The sequence below is a fragment of the Ceratotherium simum genome, chromosome 21, assembly GCF_057802395.1.
Source record: "Ceratotherium simum simum isolate JZ-2026a chromosome 21, ASM5780239v1, whole genome shotgun sequence".
In the NCBI taxonomy this organism is placed as follows: domain Eukaryota; kingdom Metazoa; phylum Chordata; class Mammalia; order Perissodactyla; family Rhinocerotidae; genus Ceratotherium; species Ceratotherium simum.
This window is the reverse complement of record NC_141920.1, coordinates 2,089,358-2,109,326: the sequence shown is the minus strand read 5'-3', so window position 1 is coordinate 2,109,326 and position 19,969 is coordinate 2,089,358. Positions and strand designations below refer to the sequence as shown.

The following is a 19,969-nucleotide window of genomic DNA, read 5'->3' as shown; positions in this document are numbered from 1 at the left end:
AGTTTCTTTCATCATCCAACATCACAGGTGTCATGGGTAGGATTGTGCGTCCCTCCAAAAGAAAGACATGTTGGAGTTCTAACCCCCAGGACTTCAGAACGTGACGTTTGGAGATAAGATCTTTACAGAGGTCATCAAATTAAAATGAGGTCATTGGTTGGGCCCTAATCCAATGTGACTGGTGTCCTATAAAAAGGGGACATCTAGACACAAAGACAGACACGCACACAGAAAGCGCCACATAAAGGTGAAGGGATGATGCGTCTACAGGCCAAGGAACATCCAAGAAGCCAGCAACCGCCAGAGGCTGGGGAGAGGCCTGGACGAGACGACCCCTCACGGTGCTTGGGGGGAACCGACCCTGCCGACACCTTGATCTCAGACTTCTGGCCTCCAGAACAGAGACAATGAATCTCTGTTGTTTAAGCTGCCCCATCTGCGGTGCTTTGTTAGTGACCCCAGGAGGCTGATTCAACAGGTGCCATAATGAGAGCAGTGTTTTCCAGTGTAATTTGTAAATAAACCCACATATTGCTGCAGATCTGTCAAACCAGTTAAAACTAACACAAAAACTAGACACCAGCTCCAATCTCGCCAATGACTGGCTATGGTGCTCGAGAGGCAGCGTGCTGGTGTGAACGCAGACGGCCGAGCCTCTGACGCGGGCCCCTCAGGAGCCGTGGTTCATTGAGACCAACCTGTAACACTAACGGAAAGAGAGGAGGCAGGGGCCTCCTGGGGACCCCACCCTTCTCCATCGTTGTGGCTTCACTGAGGGCTGGGGCCATTGAGTCACCCACCTAGGCTCACCAGGGTGCGCTTGTGTGTGTGGACCCCCAGGGCCTTACCTGGCCTCTCCCAGTGGTGCCCCAGCTCGTCCACATGAACAGGAGCCGTGGCGTCCACACAGCACAGGTCCATCCATGCACGAGGTGGGGCGGCCCTGACTGGAGAGCATGCAAGGTGTGGGCTCAGCGGCCAGCACTCAGACCCACGCACACGAGTCCTACTCCACAGCCTGGCGGTCCTGTCCTTGGAGGTGAAGTGATTCCTACTAAACTGATTCTAACAAGTAGCTCATAAATAAACACCCCAGCGGAACCAGAGCTGAGTCTCTGGCAGGAGAATCTACAGCTAGAAAACTGGGAAAAATAGGCAAAACAAATACAGATAAATTTGTTTTTAATAAAGGAGTTAATTTTCTTTCAATCCTATATAAAACAATAGCAATTAAAAACTTCATTTTTGAAAGTAAAATATTTACATATGAACAAGTAACTGTGCAAAATTTACATGAAAAAATGGAAAGACAGGGATTTCCTAAAAGACAAAATAAAAGGTGTAACAGTTTTCGGGTGTTGATAAAAAATACTGATCAGCATTCAGTTCACACTCGCGCGAATTAAAGTCTAACGTGAGAGTTCACACGAAGAAAGCCCAAGTATTTACAGTCATAAAAGTACTATCAATAGACAATTTAATACAATAACCTCTGAAAATATAAAGAACCAATTAGTATATCTGTAATAAAAAAATAGGTACAAAGAAGGGGCTTTGCTCTGGACATCTGTAAAGTTGGCCCACAGCCTGCATACAGTCTCTTAGCAAAATAATTATAGTTTACATAGCCATTTTATGTTATGTGCCAAAAGTTATGTACAATTACTGACAAAATACACCAACCATTTTTCAACACTTGATTCACACTGAGAACAGTCTTTTGATGATTCTTCTCAACTTTGATTTTATTTCATCTAAGTTTTCACTTTTAGCTAAAAAACACAGTGCAAGTAAAATATATTTATGCTGAAAAGGTTTTCATTTCTTTTAACTTTACAGCTTTACAAACTATAGCAAATAAAATGCATTTGTACAGATGCTGACCACACATTCAAGAGGAGCCCACCACCACCGGGCTCTACAAAGCAGAAAAGTGATTCAATTCCGAGGCGAGGGCGTTAGGATGAATTGTGTATTCCTCGAGAATTTTGAACGGAGGGGAGGGGAGAGGGAGGAAGATAAATAGTCTAAAAAATCAGTTTGCTTTGCCAACTGACTAATACAAAAATAAAATAAATGAAATGAGGTCATTGGCTGTAGACACACACCTACGTAGTAAGTTGGGCTGAACTAAACCAAAATGCACAAATAATGGAGAAACCACTACGAGGTGACAGAGGGCAGCTAATTATTTGCTAAACGATTCCATCAGTTTTTATATATGGCTTGTTTGGCAAGAAGGCCACTCAATCAAAGATGAGTTAAGATTTAATTGTCCTTTAAGAGTACCCACAGGCCTCTGTATGCTCTGTTACAGAAACGTGTTTTCTTCCGTACTGAAGAGTCGACTTAGAAACAGGAATATAAAACTGTTCCATTGTAAAGAGGCGGCTGTTTTTTAAACAATATCCCATTTGCTTGTTACAAAAAGGCGTAATCTGCAAATATATAAAAACGTCCCCAGGCGTCTCCATCTAGGATGCTGCGCCCGTCCTGTGCTACTTAAGGAATGCTTTGTAGAGCAACAGTGAATGGCTTGTCTCGCGCTCATTTTCTAAACAAAATATGAGGTCCCTGAGGTTGACCCGCGTGATCCTTTGTCGCGTGAACTGTCTGGGGGTTCCGACGCCGGAGCTGCCTGGGACCGCCGAGCCTGGGCCCGAGCCCTGGTGATGAGAAAGGAGAAGACAGCCGAGTTAGTGGTGCGCAGAGGGGGGCAGGACCCGCGGCGCTGTAACACAGGGGCAGGGCCAGGTGCTGGCCCCCGGACTGTGTGCTTGGGGCAACTCCAGGTTCCCCTACAGGTGTCCCAAGGAACCCCGATCCTGGAGGAAGGCGGGCTTTGGACAGGCTCCTTCCCGCAGGCGTACTCCCTGCGCTGAAGTGCTTTACGAGTCCCTAACGGGGAGGGGGTGAGAGCAGGGGGCACGGACCCCCACGCTGACCTCCAAAACTGGTGCTCTCAGGCACACGTTCGAGAACACTAACCCCGCGATTCCCTACAGGGCTCAGACTCCGGCCCCCGGGGCATGAGGAAGGAAAGGTGGCGGCTCTTGCCCCCAGGGGATGGCAGAACAGTGTCCCCGACCTCCACAACCTCCATGTGTCCAGGGGGCTCAGGCGGGCCGATGCCGCACCCGGGGCCAGCTGTGGCATCCCCACTTCGTCGACAAAGGCACATTCCCAATGCCGCAAGGTCTACACTCCCGGGCTGGACGGCTGGTGGTCAGCTGGCCGGACAGCTGTCCTCTGTGTTACCACGGTTATCCGTGGCCGAGAGCGGGACTCCCTGTTCCCCGGCTGGTCTGAGCGAGACGCTGCCATCCCCGGGCTGAGAGCAGCAGTTCGGCTCAGGGCCTGCACCGCTCGGCACCCAGCTTGGCTGGCCGCTGGGGGACCCGCCTTCGTTTCTGAGAGTCTCTGAAGCCTGCCTGCTCGTAGAGACGGAGTTGCCGGGGGTGGCTTTCCTGAAGCATCTCGTTGCCACTTAGCAGCAGCGTCCTGTGGTTTCAGCACGTCACCAGCTCCATCCGACACTCTGGGGGCACAAACCATACGACTCCCAACTGGACGCTCTCTTTTTTCCATTCGGGATGAAAACTAAGTGTCTGTATTCTGATGGTTAAAGTTGCTCATGTATATTTCAAGTGCAAAAATTACAATGGTATTTTTATAGCATTTTCTCAAAGTTTAAGAAGGCGGGCGTGACGAATTCTATGCCAGCTGGAAGAGCCTCGCCTCGACGAGGCGGCCGCGCAGCGAGTGGCCAGCAGGTGGCAGGCAAGGACCTCGGCGCCATCGTAGCCTCCTCCCTCCTCTACCTGGGCCCCTCTCAACCTGGCCGGGGGCAGGGCTGCTCAGGTCCTGTGCATCCTAAGGCATGCACAGTGCCTTCGAGTGTTAATGACAATTTCTGTACACTCCCTTCAGACACCCTTAACCACCAGGGTCCCTCCTCCAGACCGAGCCTCCATATCCCTCTGGAAACTACTTTTCCTTGTTTGAAAGAACTATTTAAGTTTTCTCGGAGATTTTCCCTGAGTCTCCATAACAGCTCTAAAGGAGCACTCCATGTAAGAGACAAACAGCACCCCCTGAAAGGCTGTGATGAAAATTAACAGTTTAGAGGAACAAGGAGGAAAACGGATTCCACCTCCACAGCCAAGCGCAGCAGCAGCACTGCTTACCGCGGGGGAGGCTGGGCAGGCCGGAGCAGAGGCCAGTTTCCAGAGAGAAAGCTGGGGGGCTCTCCTCCCACCTCCACTGCAGACACCGCCGCCCCGACCTCTGAGCTCAGAAACAGGAGCACGTCGCTCATAACGCACCGAAATCTCTCTGACGCTCACTATCAGCTCTGGGCTGTATTTGATGTTTCTACTTTCAAAACAGTTCAAAGGCCAAATACAGCTGAGACAAGGGTGAGGCGCTCACTTCAGGCACAAAACTTAAAGGGTGCTAAAAGTCTGAAATCAAGATAAATATATTTTAATGCAATATCCTTTAGAAATCAAAACTGGTGCTAAAAAGTCCCAATGGGCAAGCGTCAGCCTGGCCCACGAGGGCTGGCTGAGGGCCTCTCCCAGGCCAGGGAGGCACAACCCAAGCTCCTTCCCCGTAGGCGCTGAAGGCCAAGGACGATTCCTCCCGGTTCCATGGACTTTTAGAAAAAGCCCACGCTCAAAGATATCCTACTCGATGCTCAAATCACTTCTAGTTACATGGGAAGAGTGCTGGTTTTTCCATTTCTCCCCAAAACAGACGGCACAGGTTCACTGTCTTCCCTCCAGGGTCTTTGATCATACTGCCTGTGGGTGTTCCAGCTACGGGAGAGGGTCACAGGGACCCAGCGTCCAGCCTGCGGGGCAGAGAGAGCCCGGGCCAGTTCCAGAGCCCCAGGAAGCCTGCGGAAGAGGCCCTTGGCCACGGCAGCATTAAAGCTCTGCCCACCGCAGCCTAACAACCCCAAGCAGGTACCTAAGATAAGAGAAAACTCCGCAAGGGCAAGTGCCACCATCAGCCCTGGGGGAGCGGCGTGGTACCAACATCAACAACATTCACGCTTACGCAAGGGGGCCGTTTGGCTTCAGCTGTCTGGTTCTTGCAGGCACTGGGGTTAAAACAGGTAACCTTGGACGTACCGTCCACGTTCTCCCGGAGCACAAGCACCCTTCAGGAAACGGTCCTGGGAATACTCACGGGCCGCGTCCCAGCACTGTTGAGAGGACTAATAAAAGGAGGCTATTCCTCTTGAAGGCAATCTTTCCACTGCCAGAAACCCCACAATCAATCTGACAGGCAACAAACACTCGACGTAAACAGCAAATGGGGAAAATCACCTCCCGTCCAACCCCGCCTGGTTCATGGGGTCGCTGTGCTCGGGAGCCCACAGCTGCACAGAGGGTGGCACCTGCAACGGTCGCGGGAGGGGAGCTCCTGGCAGGGCTTTGCGCTCCTCCAGCACCCGCCAAACCGGCCAGAGAACATCAGCCCGGCGCCATCACACGTCAGGGACTGTCTCAGGGGAAAACTGCCACTGCAGGGGCCATGGGGCCCGCTGGCCCCCTCTCTGCTCCCCCAGGAGCCCCATTCAACACGGGAGCTCCACACCACGAGCGGCCAGGAGCACTGCAAAGTGGCCCTCAGGAGAGGGCACCTCCAATCTGCCCACGTCCTGGCCTTCAGCTGGACAACGACGAGCAGTTTGGGTCAAAGCGCCTGCGGTTCCCACAGCGTTGCTCTGACCCCCTCACAACTGTGTGGTTCCCAAACTTGCATATACCCCACGTCCATGTCCGACTGTCCACAAAACGGACCGCAAGGACAGGCAAGCAGAGGACGTTGTGAAGAACAGCAAAGTGACAAAGACGCACAGGTACTCGGCTTAGGAGAACGAGCACGGCTCGCGGGAGGCTGAAGACCACGTGGCTCCCAAGTTACCCCAGCAGCTCCCACTGTCTCCCCGAACACAGTTCAGAACAAGAAGGGAGACACAAATCTATATGGATATCAGCACTCCATCAGCACAACATGAAGACGGGCAATGCCCCAACTTCAAAAGGACCACAAGTGAAGAAGAACTGACATATCCCAAGCAGGGGTCTCACCGTGCCCCACAGGCCACGTGGCAACGACCTAGAGGAGGGAAACAGCGAGGGGGTACAGTCCAACGAAAGCCACCGCCAGAAAGGCTGGCCCACCCCCGTCTGAGCACCCCAAGATGCCCGGCACCCAGAGCATGGGCTTGGGGAGGGCCGCAGGTGTGCACAAGATGTGGAGGGAGCCCTCAAAGTGCATGGCTCCTGTGAAGAGCCCTGTGAGAACTGGGTGGTGGGGGGTTTAGGGTCCTGCAGCACAAAAGAGCCTCGCCATCAGAGGACACGTGACCCTTCCTGCAACTGAGACAAAGGAGAACCTGCCCAGCTACCCAGACGCTGCAATGCTGCCAGAAGAGGGTGCCAGCAGACCATGAATCTGGTAAAACACCCAAATACCACAAAAATGAACAAGAGGAAGATTAGGAAGTCCATAATGAACCACTGCAAAAAATGAAACTCCACACATATCAGAGACAAATTCAATCTGGAAAAACAAGAAAACCATAAGACAACACTTTCAATAACAAAAAATGTACTTAAGCATTTGAGGATATGAAAATCACCTTGAATGAAAACCTCAAAAATCAGAAATAGTTAAAAAACAGAAAGAAATAAGAGTTGGTTGAATGCAAGAAAGAAATAGAAAGAATAGACAAAATTATCTCAGAAATGAATAACTTAATTGCAAGGTGCCCAGGGGAGAACAGACTCAAATGCAAACGGAGGAAGCAGCACTGGAGAAGGGCGGGAAGACAGAGAATCAAAGTGAGACACAGGAAACAATCAAAAGTGCCAGGAGAAAACAGTGGGAATGAAGAGAAGCAAACAAGGACTGCACTGTGTTATCAGAGCCCTGGAGAAGAAAAACAAACAGTGGAACAGAACTAACACTGAAACTATAATCCAAGAAAGCTTCTGAGAAAGAGAAAAAGACGAAATGTATACACTGAAAGGGCCTAGTGGGAACCTGGGAAAATTCACCCATAAAAATCAACTCTGACAGCTCCTCACAAAACTGTTTTCAAAGATACAGAGACGGCCTCTAGGTAAAAGAGAAAATAAATTACTAAGGTAAGAGAACTGACCTGGCATCAGGCTTTCAACACCAACGTACAAGGAAGGCAACCCTGGGGCAGCCTTAAAATCAACCCCGGAATCAGCGAGAGCCGACGGTCTGACTCCCCGCCAAACATCCCCAGGTCACAGAGACCCGTGCAACATACACAACATCCAGGCATTCTGCACCGAGGGATTCTGCGTGAGGCTCTGCCTGGCGCCATCCACACGAGAGGCGGGCAGAAATAAGCATTTATCATATATAAACGTACATCTAATACTAAAGCAAAGGTGAGGAACGTGAGGGCCAGGTGGAAGACTAACAAACACAAAGTAGAAATAACGTAACAAACAAAAGAGAAGGAAGGGGAAGGAGAAGAGAGAACAAGCACAGCCAACAGGTGGGGCTAAGCAAGACCAATAAAAACTAATAAGCTGAACAGGAAATAGGTAAGTAAACACCGGGACGAAAGCCATTTTAAAAGGTTTAAGTCCAAAAGTAACCACTAGAAAACAATTATAAACCTTCCTAAACAATTTCAATTAAAGATCAATTTTAATTAAAGAGCAAAGAATACATATCTCATTGAAAAAGAAACAGCAAATACAAAAATTACATATAATTATAAAATATTATGATCGAGTCAAGACCAAGCATGTCAGTCATATCAACAAAGGCAAAGGGGCTTAGCTTACCTATTCAAAGAAAGCGTTTCAATTCGGCTCAGAAAACAAGACCCAGCCATGTGCTACACCTAAGAGACATACCTAAAACACAGCGAGTCAGAAAGGCTAAAATAAAGGGAGAAACAGATGCATCCTAGGCTGCTGGAAACAGAAAGAGAGCAGGGCTGAGGGTCCTGACTGAGGACAAAGCAGAACTCAAACTACTGGACAAAGATGGAACCCCTGTAACAGTCAACACTTCAAAATGAAGATATAACACTAACAGATATCTACGTACCAAACAACACGGCAACCCCCGCTACAAAGCAAAAACCGCAGGAGGTGCAAGGAGAAAAAGAAACACACTCAAAGCAGAAGGCTTTAGAACACCACACCCTGTACAAACACACCAAGTGGACAAAATTAAGCAAGGTGACAATCAGCATCATCAATAACGTTCATCTAAAGAACTCTATCAAGCTCTCACCCTATCGTGAGGAGGCGCCTAGTGCTGTGCAGTGCTCATGCACGGGGCACCCGACGCAGCACTGCCTGTGCACGACGAAGAGAGGGGTCGACTGAGCACGGGACGTGGTTCAAGGCAGCACCACGCTGCCATGAAAAACGAGGAGGATCTCCATGAAATGACATCAAGTAAGTTCCCAGAACATATTAAGTGAGACGGCAGACTGCAGAAGGGTGCCTGTCTTACGCCACCCTTCAGGAAGAGAGACGGGGATACAAGGAAACGCGTATTTGTGTGCGGATGGAACGGGGGAGGACGGGGGAGGATGGCACTGTGCGCACACCTTCTTGTACCGCTCTGACTCGTGGAACTGTGGCAACAGTTCACCCCCAAAAATAAACAACCAAAATCAATCAAGATGCAGAAGAATCCAAAATAGAATACAAACAGCAACAAAAGAACCCTTGTGCACTACAAATGAATAACACAGCCAGACTGAAAGGGGTGGCAAGAAAAGGACTCATCTCAGTACCTGTGGGATGCAGAATCCTGACTGGATGTTGTAAGGCAAAATATAAAAAGAACTGTACGGAAATATTATATTCTAAATAGTACATTTCTTTCTCTCAGAGTGTAGCAATTCTGAAACTCTTTTATCTGTAAATTAGGACTGAACAAATAAGTAAATCTATCATGGATAATGAGAACCAGGTTTCTCACATAACGGATGAAGACAGTTAGCAGGAACCCTGTGGTATCAGACTGGAACCTGAGTCTAAGCAGAAATCCATGGTTTTTAGTGCAGATACACACGGACATAAACAAGGCTAACACAGATGAGTGTGTGTGCGAGTGGTAGTGCGCTATCCCACTGCACCCTCTGAGGGGCCTGGAAGCAGGACACCCCAGGAGCATGAGCACACCCAAGGCCCCGATCCTGGTTCCTAAACACAACTATCCAACCAAAGGAATCAGGGATCCCTGCAGAAATGGTTAATCCCATAGTTATGGCAGGAAAAATATAAGCTAAACCTGGAACATTTTGTGTGAGAAAGTAAGAATCTTCAAAAAATGATGGCTCCTGTCAAAAGGACACAGGAGTCAACCTGAAGGAGCTCGCAATGGCCAAGGCTGGGGCCATCTGAACAACAAAATAAACAGACAGTGGTAACAGATTATTACCTACAGAACAGAATAAATATGCACACTAACACAAGTAAATAACTGAATGACTAAACAAGTGGGGGAGAGAGAAGAGATCGCTCTCATTACAACTGAACTCTAGTTAACACATGGGGAGACACAGAGAAAAATCACCATCAGGCAGACACCACTGTAAGAGCCAACGTGGTGAGAACCGTCACTGAATGTTAAAATCAGCAAGCGAGAGGATGAGGGGGAACAGGAGAGCAGCACAGTCTCTCAGCATCTCCACAAGATACTTATTACACAGGGGAAAAACAGGAACCTTACCATGGAGGCACCTGACAGACCCCACTTTAACCAAATTTTCAAAGTTGTTGCCAGCAATGGGGGACACAGACATCATGTGCCTCCTGATACAACACACTGAGAAGGACATGTCACTTTTGTGATATTCTAGCCAAAATTATGTCACCTGGATTTAATCAGGAGAAAACATATGTACCAAACTAAGAGACTTTCTACCAAATAATCAACCCACACTCTTCAAAAGTGTTAAGGTCAGGAAAGATTGAAGAATTGTCACAGGGTGGAAGAGACTAAGGAGACATGATGACCAAATGCCATGAGGTAGCCTGGACAAGATCCTGCAATGGGAAAAGGACATCAATGGAAAAACTGGTAAAAATCAAATAAGAAGGAAATATTTGTAAAAGATACATCTGGTAAATGACTGTTATCCAGACTATATAAAGAACTCTGAAAACTCAACAATAAGAAAACAAACAACCCACTTTAAAAATAGGCCAAAGATCTTAACAGACCCCTAACCACAGAAGACATACAGATGGAAATAAGCATATGAAAAGACACTCCACACCACACGTCATCAGGGAAATGCAAATTAAAACAATGAGATACCACTATGCACCTATTACAATGGACAAATTCCGGAACACTGGCAACACCAAATGCTGGTGAGGATGTGGAGTAAAAGGAACTCTCACTCGCTGCTGGTAGGAATGCAGAATGGTTCAGCCACTCTGGAAGATAATTTGGCAGTTTTTTACAAAACTAAACATATTCTTACCATACAATCCAGTGATCGTGTTCCTTGGTATTAACCCAAAGGAGGTGAAAACTTATGTCCACACAAAAACCTGCACATGGGTGTTTATGGCAGCTGAATTCATAATTGCCAAAGCTTGGAAGCAATCAAGATGTGCTTCAGTGGGTGAATGGATAAATCAACTGTGGTCCATCCAGACAATGGAATGGTATTCAGAGCTAAAAAGAAATGAGCTGTCAAGCCATGAAAGAAATGCAGAAAACTTAAATGCATATTACTAAGTGAAAGAAGCCAATCTGAAACGGCTACGTATGCTATGGTTCCAACTATCTGACATTCTGGAAAAGGCAAAACCATGGAGACAGTAAAAAGACCAGCGGTTGCCAGGGGTGGGGGGAGGAATGCATAAGTGGAGCACAGAGGATTTTTAGGGCCGTGAAACTACTCTGTGTGATACTATAATGGTGGACACCTGTCATTATACATTTGTCCAAACCCACAGAATGTACAACACCAAGATGAACCCTAAGGTAAACTATGGACTCTGGGTGTGTATGTGTCAGTGTAGATTCATCAATTGTAACAGAAGTCTCACTCTGACAGGGGATGTTGACAATGGCAGAGGCTACACATGTGTGGAGGCAGGGAGGATAGGGGAAATCTCAGTACTTTCCACTCAATTTTGCTGTGAACCTAAAACTGCTCTAAAAAATAAAACTTATTAATTTAAAAAATTAAATTCTGAAAAACAAAATCAAATAAGGTCTTTAGTTAACAGTATCATACCAATGTTTCACACTGGGAGAAGCTGGGTGAGGGATATATAGAAACTCTACACTATTTTGTACCTTTTCTGTATCTAAAATTAGTACAAAATAAAGTTTTGGGGGTTTTTTTGCTGAGGAAGATTTGCCCTGGGCTAACATCTGTGCCAATCTTCCTCTATTTTGTATGTGGGTTGCCGCCACAGCACGGCCACTGCTGAGTGGTGTAGGTCCGTGACCAGGAACCAAACCCGGGCCTCCGAAGCAGAACACACCGAACTTAACCACTAGCGCACTGGAGCTGGCCCTTAAAAAGTATTTTTAAAAAAGACACACCCAGGGGGCTGGCCCCGTGGCTTAGCGGTTGGGTGCGCGCGCTTTGCTACTGGCGGCCCAGGTTCAGATCCCAGGTGCGCACCCACACACTGCTTCTCTGGCCATGCTGAGGCCGCGTCCCACGTACAGCAATTAGAAGGATGTGCAACTATGACATACAACTATCTACTGGGGCTTTGGGGAAAAAAAAGAGGAGGATTGGCAATAGATGTTAGCTCAGAGCCGGTCTTCCTCAGCAAAAAGAGGAGGATTAGCACAGATGTTAGCTCAGGGCTGATCTTCCTCACAAAAAAAAAAAGACATACCCAAGGAAATACTGCTAAACTAAAAAACAAGAAAAAAAAAAGAAATTGAGCATTATCTCTGATGAAGAAAGGCACATGGAGGACTGCAGAAGTTCTGGATTTTGTGTTACTCGTTACCTATATAATACACAAATATCCCTAATGTTCAAAAACAGGAAAATCCAACAATGTATGAAAGAACCTCATGAACAGTCTTTGGAGACATGCTTCCTTCTCGCTGTCATTCAGGCTCTCTATTCATCCCATCACACTCCACACTCCTCCCTCACGCCCACCCCTCCCCACGAGTTTGGAAGCACATGTCCTTCTTCTGTGCTTCAGAGGTAACTGGATATTTTAACACCTAAATCCAAAGTTAATCAGTATGCCTTTCCCATCTACCCTCCCCTCCTAGCACAGGGACCCCAGCAGCCAAAGTGGCTGGGAAATTGGTTACACTGGGCAAAAAAACAAATACACTGCAAACAATGGGAACTAGACTTCTCACTGAGAAGGGATTCATAAGCAAGGGAAGGAAGAAGGCCAGAAAAAAGCCCTGGGTGCTGGACTAGAATCTGAGTGTTCACATGAATGCACAGGATTGTTTTAGATACAAAAAGGGTCATGCATGCACACACACAGGCTCACACACATGCTCACATGCACACATGCACGTACACACATACAGACATGCACACACGCACACCTATACACGCACATACATTCCTGGGCTCTGACTGCTGAGGTGCCTGGAAGCAAGGACCCCCCTGAAGCACTCAGCACACACAGTGCTCAGATCTTGGTCTCTAAATACCATCCTCCACTGAAAGGAAGCAGGGCTCCCAGGAGTAACTGCTGGTGAGGGCAGGGGAAGTACAAGAGGCACCTGGATACCTCTCATGCCAGTGAAACAGGTAATGCTTAAAGAGTGAGGGCAACGTTTCAAAAGGATATAGAAACCAGCTTGAAGAAGCTTCCACTGACCAAATCTAGAAATAATGAGAGTATTGATTACAACCCACTGAATACAACAGGAATCCACGAGTCCATACTACTGTGATAAAGTAATGAACGAATGAATGAGGGAGAAGGGAAAGCTCTTCGTTACAGTAGAAGGCAACTAACAAATGTAGAAGGGTGTGATAGAAACAGATGATCACAATTTGGCACCTATCATGGCGTCACTGGTGCAGGCGGGAGTCATGAATGGGTGCAGGGGCTGGTGGAGGTCTAATGAGGAGCAGACTATCTGCGTAATCCTGGAATATCTCCTTATTAAATACTAAGAGAATAACGAGGACTGTACAGTGGAGAAACCTGGAAGATCCCAACTTAACAAGGTAATCGAGGTCAAGATCACCAGTGTAAGAGAATCCACATGATGTGCCTCCCAATGTGATGAACTAAGCACACAGCACCATCGATACTGAGGTCTTTCTGCCAAAATCACACAGACCCAGGTTGAGCATCACCCTACAGAACGAAAGGCCTGTCCTCTTTAACACTGTCAAGAATGGGGAGATTCGGAAGAGACTAACATGGCATTCCAACTGGATGCCATATGTTCCTGAACTGAAGACAAAAAGACACGCTGGCAGGACAGGTAAAAGGTGAACAGGTCTGAGGACTGGTTGGTGGTGGTGCATCAGTGCTGATCTCCTGGGGAGGGCTGTGCAGCAGTAACAAAGGAGAGTGCCTGACAGTATCAGGATCTAGGGGAGACAGGGCATCATATCAGAAAAGGATCTGCTATAGATATATATAAAATACACAAATGCACACACACACGTACCTGTGTGTGTGGAGAGAGACAGAGTGATGAAATAAATGTGATAAAATTTTCAGAATTGAGAATCTCCATGAAGGGAGGTCTTTGTACTATTCCTGCAACTTTTCTGTCGGTTTGAAACTATTTTAAAGTAAAAGAAAAACATTTTGAAAAAAGTTAATCAATATATTCTGGGAAGATGGCAACAGAGGGAGCAAAGTTTTTGGATTTTCCAAAAGACCCACACAAAACACAGAGGAACTAGACAGCAAAACCAAAACCAGCAGACAACGTTTAGAACAAGCCAGTGAAGAGGGACTGCAAGCAGCCCCAGCCTGAACGGTCCTGCACGACTGTGCAAGATAAATCAGAGAAAGGCAACCGGGCGTCCAGCAGGCCTGAGAGCCCAGGAGCAGCAGTCTTCACTGGGAAGAGTGGTGGGCTCACCTGAGAGCAGCAGCTCAACCCGGGAGGGCCCTCTCCACCAGGCAGCAGCCTCACCCTCAGACACTCTCACGCTGACCCGCAAGGGCCCCATCGGCACAGGGCCTCATGCAGAGGGACTTCGAGGAGTGAAATCAAAGCAGAGCAGGACAGGGACAACGGAAACAAAGAAAGGTCCACGTAAAAGCCTCGGGGGAGAGTAGAGCCGTGAAATCTCAGAGAGCAAGCTGCCCCATTTTTATCACTACAGGAAAACAACATTCGAGGAGCTCAGTGGCATTAGCAAACCTACCTCAAGCCACCCCTTCTCTTAAAAGTTCAAGAAAACTAAATTCACACAGAAGTGAGCAACAGAAAAGCATCAAGGTCAAACCCTGTACAAGTTACTATAAGAAAACCAAATAAGGAGCAGACTAAAATCCCCACCAACGATGAGAAACACTCAAAAGATGTCATCAAGACAGATCAAACTGTAATGCTCTATTTCAAAACAAGCTAGAAGACACTAAGAAAAGGATAAAAGGCATGAAAGAACAACATAAAGCATAATTAGCAAAATTCAGAAATGAGGTGACAAAGTGAAGGAAAAAACTAGGAATAAAACAAAATTTCATTTGAGAAACGAAGACTAAACTAAAAAGAACACAAGAGCAAATAAACACAATAAATAATAACTTAAGAAGGAATTAAGAAGGTGAAAAGGATAAAAATATACAATTTTTTAAAAAGAGAGGGATTAAAAGAATTCAAGAGAAAGTGACAAATACTGACAGCAGGTAAAGTAGATACAACATATGAATAAATGGAGTCTCTGAAGAGGAAAACGAACAAAAAAATCATTAAAGAAAATGTTTCTGAATAAGAAAAGATATGAAACAGCATTTGAAAGAACACAACCTATACCTGAGAATGCCGATCCAGAATAACCAATTTTAAGTAAAATTAAAGACTCTAAATTTAAAGAAAAGAATTCTTTGGGCATCTTTGGGCAAAAAGAACACGTGACATACAAGAGAAATAAAATCAGATTATCCTCAGACTTCAACAGCAACACTTTATGCCAGGAAAAAAAATATCTGGAGTAACACATTGAAGATTCTCAAGGAAAGAAAATTCGAGCCAAGGATTTTATAGCTATCAAGACTGACCTTTAAGTATCAAGGGCACAAACTGTCATCAACATGCAAGAATTAGGGGAACACTGTCCCCATGAACCATTCCAAAAGAACTGGTAGAGAACGAGATTCAGAAAACCAAAATGACAAAACAGACGTCACATCAAGACTAGTCGTTAGTATTAAATGTCTAGCTACTTATGGAATGAAAATTAAAGGAGGGCTAAAAGGAGAGAGCACAGTACGTAACTGCCACATAACGGATTACTTGTGTAGCAAGCAAAACACATGTGCACAAAACGACGGTCCTCGAAGGAGTCCAGCCTGCCTTCGCGGCAAGACCTTGTTCCCACTTCAGGCATCCAGCTGAGATGCCAAAAGGCCTTTCCCCAGGAGCCAGGACCACACCCTAACCAAGCCTGGACATGGAAGGCAGGGTGGGTCCTGCGAGGAAAGAGGGGCTTCAGAGACACCGTGGGCTTCCACAGATCCTGCCTAACTCCACAGCGAAAACAAAGCACACTGGTCCCAGATGAGCAGCCAGGAGCCAAACCGCCAGCTGAAACAAGAATCCACACCCATCAGAGGAAGACAAAACCCAGAGTCTCAACACGTCGTCCACAACACCCAGCTCTCGAGCAACTATCACCAGACATGCAGAGAAATGGGAAAATGTGCTCCACCTTGAGGAAAAAAGCAGCCAGCAGAGATGGAACCTGAGATGGCTCAGATGCTGAACCTGACAGACAGGAAAGCAGCCTTTATAAATAAGCTCAAAGAACGAAGGGAAAAGATGTCTCAGTAAGAGAGCAGACAGGGAATCTCAGCAAAGAATTAGAAACCACAAAAAAGACCTAAATGGAAATCCTAGAACTGCAAAATACATTAACAAATGAAAACTTCACTGGATGGGCTCAACAGCCAACTGGAGATGACAGAACTCCACGTGGTCAGGGAACCTGAAGATAAATCAGCAGAAATTATCCAGTCTGAAGAAGAGAGAAAAAAAGATTAAAGAATGAACACAGTCTCAGAGACCCACAGGACAACATCTAAAGTCTAATACAGGGCCGGCGCCATGGCTTAGCGGTTAAGTGTGCGTGCTCCGCTGCTGGCAGCCTGGGTTCGGATCCCGGGCGCGCACCGACTCACCGCTTCTCTGGCCATGCTGAGGCCGCGTCCCACATACAACTAGAAGAATGTGCAGCTATGACGTACAACTATCTACTGGGGCTTTGAGGGAAAAATAAATAAATAAAATTTCAAAAAAAAAAAATAAAGTCTAATACATGTGTAAGTGGGAGTCCCAGTAGAAAAAAGACTGGAACAGAAAAAAATTTTGAAGAAATAAATGCAAAAATGTTCCAAATTTGAGGAAAAACACTGACCTACAGATCTAAGAACCCCAAGCAGCCTAAATATCAAAAGAACCAAGTCTAAACACAACACAAACTTCTAAAAATTAAGATGACAATTTCAAAACAGAGCAGTGGGACTTATTACGCACAAGGAACAAGGATAAAAACTATGGTGGGACCATGGAAGACAGTGGAACAGTGTCCTTCAGAAGTGGGAAGATGGCCACACATTTACAGCTGTGGAGCAGGGTGAAGAAGAGGAGTTTTGCAATTTTGCAAAACACGTTGGGAAACTCCACATCTTTTTTCGTGACCTGGAACATGATCACATGTAATAGAAATTTCCTCGGCAATATGAAAGAGCCCAGCAGTCCCACAGAGGGGTTCAAGGAATAGAAGAACAAACATAAAGGATGACTAATTCCCAGACTCACTTATCCCTTTTAGTCTGTAGTTCTGTAAAATTAAGTTATGTATATCTGGATTTGCGTGGCTTATTCAAGAATGTAGCAGAAATTAAATCTTAAATGGAAAAAAAACAGAGTTGAAAGAAAAAAACTGTCAACCCAGAATTTTATATTCAGGGAAGATATCGTTCAAAACTGAGGGTGAAATGCAACCGTCAAGTAAACAAAAGCTGAGAGAATCTGCTGCCAGCAGACTGCACTACAGGAGACGCTAAATGCTGTCCTTCAAGCTAAAGGGAAATACCGCTGACAGAGACTCGGACCTCGAGGGAGGAGTGAAGAACACCAGGAATGATACATAAAAGCAGGTAAACAGAAAGACGTTTTCTTTCCTACTGTAATTTATTTAAAAAACAAGTGACAGTTTAAAGCAAAAATAACAATACTTTAATGTTGGGTTTATAACTATATATAAAGATAGGACAACAAACCAAACAAGAAACTAACAAAATTTGGACAAACAGAAACCGCTAACATCTCCCTTCCTTCATGCTGGGAATTATCCGTTCTGCTACAGGCTCATCTCACACTCGCCGTTCAGAAAGAATAGTTACCCCACGAAGGTCATTCTTCTGACAGTCATAATCTCCCCACATTCTTTTCAAGGTCAGTCTACAACTCGCCATATTAAACTATAGGGATCAAACTTCCTTCTGGAAAGAAGCTGTATCTCATGTGACATCTACAGATAAGCTGATTTGGATTTAAATTATCAACCATGAGGCAAGTATCCCGAGGGAGGGGCGACAACATGTAAATGTAAGGAAGCCAGTTCTCCTGAGTGTGCTATGCCCCCCGGCCCTCGATCCCCAGATGCTGCTGTACCTCTGCTCCCGAGCCCGGGCCCGGAGAGTCCACTTTCCTCTTCTTCCTGGGCCCGATTGCGGCTAGTGCCGTGAGGTTGGCATCTCGCTGCCTCATCTGCGCCAGCTCTTGCTGCTGCATCTTTGTTTTGAAAAGGGAACAGGAATATCACTTCAGGCATGTGTTTTCTACTTAGTACAAAACTAATACATAGACATCAAAGGGTTTTCTGAAATTTTCTAAACTAAAATTTAATATTTTGACTTTTTTTATAGTAAGCATATTCTACAATCAGAAAAATAATAAAGTAATAGATGCTCATCTTAAAAAGAAAATGAACAAATTTAAAAAGGATAGACACTAACCACACCCAAGGAGGACTTACCATCAAATCTAAAAGCAGGACACAAACTGCTTGCACGGGGACCCCCTGTGCAAACGTCTTACACGGCTACATAAGCGCCCGCCACACAGAAGTGCCAGCGCCGTCCTACCTGTTCTCTTTTGTCGGATGTTTAGGCTGGATATGAACATATTTTCAAGTGTGTAGTAAAGGTTCTTAACTAAAAAAGCTTACCTCTTTTGCCTTCTGTTTCAACCTTAACTGTTCTGGGTCTTCTTGTCTGGATCGAGACTATTTTTCAAAGAAGTGAAAAGAAAAAGAAGTTGTGACCTAAATGTGTATCATCTAACAAATATGTTATCTTATTCACGATACAATAACATCTAAGTCATATGACAGAATGCATATTAACTTTTTTAAATGCTTATAGCCAAAAGATGAAACTATAGGTTACATATTATGAAAAACACCCCATTATTCTTAAGAAACTCAATACCATTTGGATATTAGAACTCAAACATGGTCTTGACCTCTCCTGCTGCAGGAATCTGATCTCATACAACATGGGGATGGTGGCCAGGACAGCCCGCAGGGCTCCAGACTCAGTTACGGGTCCTGCAGGTTCCCGAGGCTTCCCGCCCCGCTCCGCTGCTAATCTCATGTGTCACGTCCTCTTCAAGGCCAGGCCCAAACACCGCGCTGGCTGGCGGACACCCTGTGTGTGTCCGTGCGTGCCCAGGACCGACGGGGGTAGAGCAAGCCACCGGAGTGAGGCAGAAGCACTTGCCTTTGCCGCCCGCATTAAAATTTCTCTCTCCTGTTCATCTTTCCTCTGTTTTTCAATTTGATCAAGCTGTTCAAAGAATTTGAGCTGCGCCCGGACATCACTTGCCTGCTCATATCTGTCATCATCCTACAAAAAAGGCAAAAGTACTGTTGGTCATAAATTTGGGAACGCAGCTGGACAGCCTGTGTAGCACCCCTCCCTCCCGTGGTCCACGCAGACCCAGACTCCTCTCACCTCCAGACCAATCTGCATCTGAAGTGCTCTGGACGCTAACACGCAGAGAAGAAAGTCTTGGGTGAGTTATCTTGGGGGTCATGGAGGAGTCTCCATTTGATACACTTTGGTATTGTTTGATTTTTTAAGTAACAATTATAAATTTTTAGTAACATAAATATTTTCAAAGGAAAATGGCTACATGCTTTTATTTTAACTGCTGCTCGGAAGGCGCTATTGCCTGGGCAAGCGAGCGGCACCCGCCTCACGTGGTGCGGCCCACTCCTGGCGGCTCCACGGTACCCTCCAGGGTAGCGTTCGTGTGACTGAGGAGGGAAGCGGTTCTGCTCTGAAACCTCCTGTGTGAGGCTGGGGCTTTCGTGCAGGTGAGCCTCCACAAACAAAACAGGGCAACGCTCGGAGTCACGGGAGCATGAGCAAGCCAGAGGCCCTCGGTATGCAGGCTTAGCTTGGGCCACGGGTGCTGGGAACCCCAGGGTGGACACGGGCGGAAGACTCCATCATCTCCCAAGCTGAAGAGGTCACCCTCCGCCCCAACCGTGCCGAGCTGAGATCCCTTTAGCACATCCTCACACGGGTCCCATTCCTCCTTCCCCAGCCTGAGTGGACAGAGTACCCAAGAGCACCATGGGGCTAAAAGCAGCAGAATCTTCCCAAAATCTGGTTCTGGGGAAAATTCAAAACCAGTTCACTGTGGCCACCTCCCCCTGTGCCTGGACGTGGGAAGGAGGCTCCTAGGCAGCACTAGACTGGGAACTGACAGGACAGCC

At 46.5% G+C, this 19,969-nt stretch overlaps 1 protein-coding gene across 3 annotated transcripts in view; it reads right to left on the bottom strand.

The window, feature by feature from the left end:
• Window positions 1–1,165: 1,165 nt before the first annotated feature.
• TAF4 (TATA-box binding protein associated factor 4) overlaps window positions 1,166–19,969 on the bottom strand; it is a 79,838-nt gene continuing 61,034 nt past the window's right edge. The window contains exons 13-17 of one of the 3 annotated variants that reach the window (XR_015555542.1): window positions 18,966–19,091; window positions 18,413–18,469; window positions 17,857–17,976; window positions 3,089–3,538; window positions 2,526–2,666 (exon numbers count right to left, since the gene is read on the bottom strand). Coding sequence is in view for 2 of the 3 variants with exons in the window: in XM_087445044.1 (XP_087301170.1) it covers window positions 12,686–12,868; window positions 17,857–17,976; window positions 18,413–18,469; window positions 18,966–19,091 (486 nt within the window). In the remaining variant the exon portion in view is untranslated. Of the gene's footprint in view, window positions 2,667–3,088; window positions 3,539–12,189; window positions 12,869–17,856; window positions 17,977–18,412; window positions 18,470–18,965; window positions 19,092–19,969 lie in introns of those variants that run through there. The other 2 variants (XM_014787541.2, XM_087445044.1) reach the window with 2 other exon arrangements.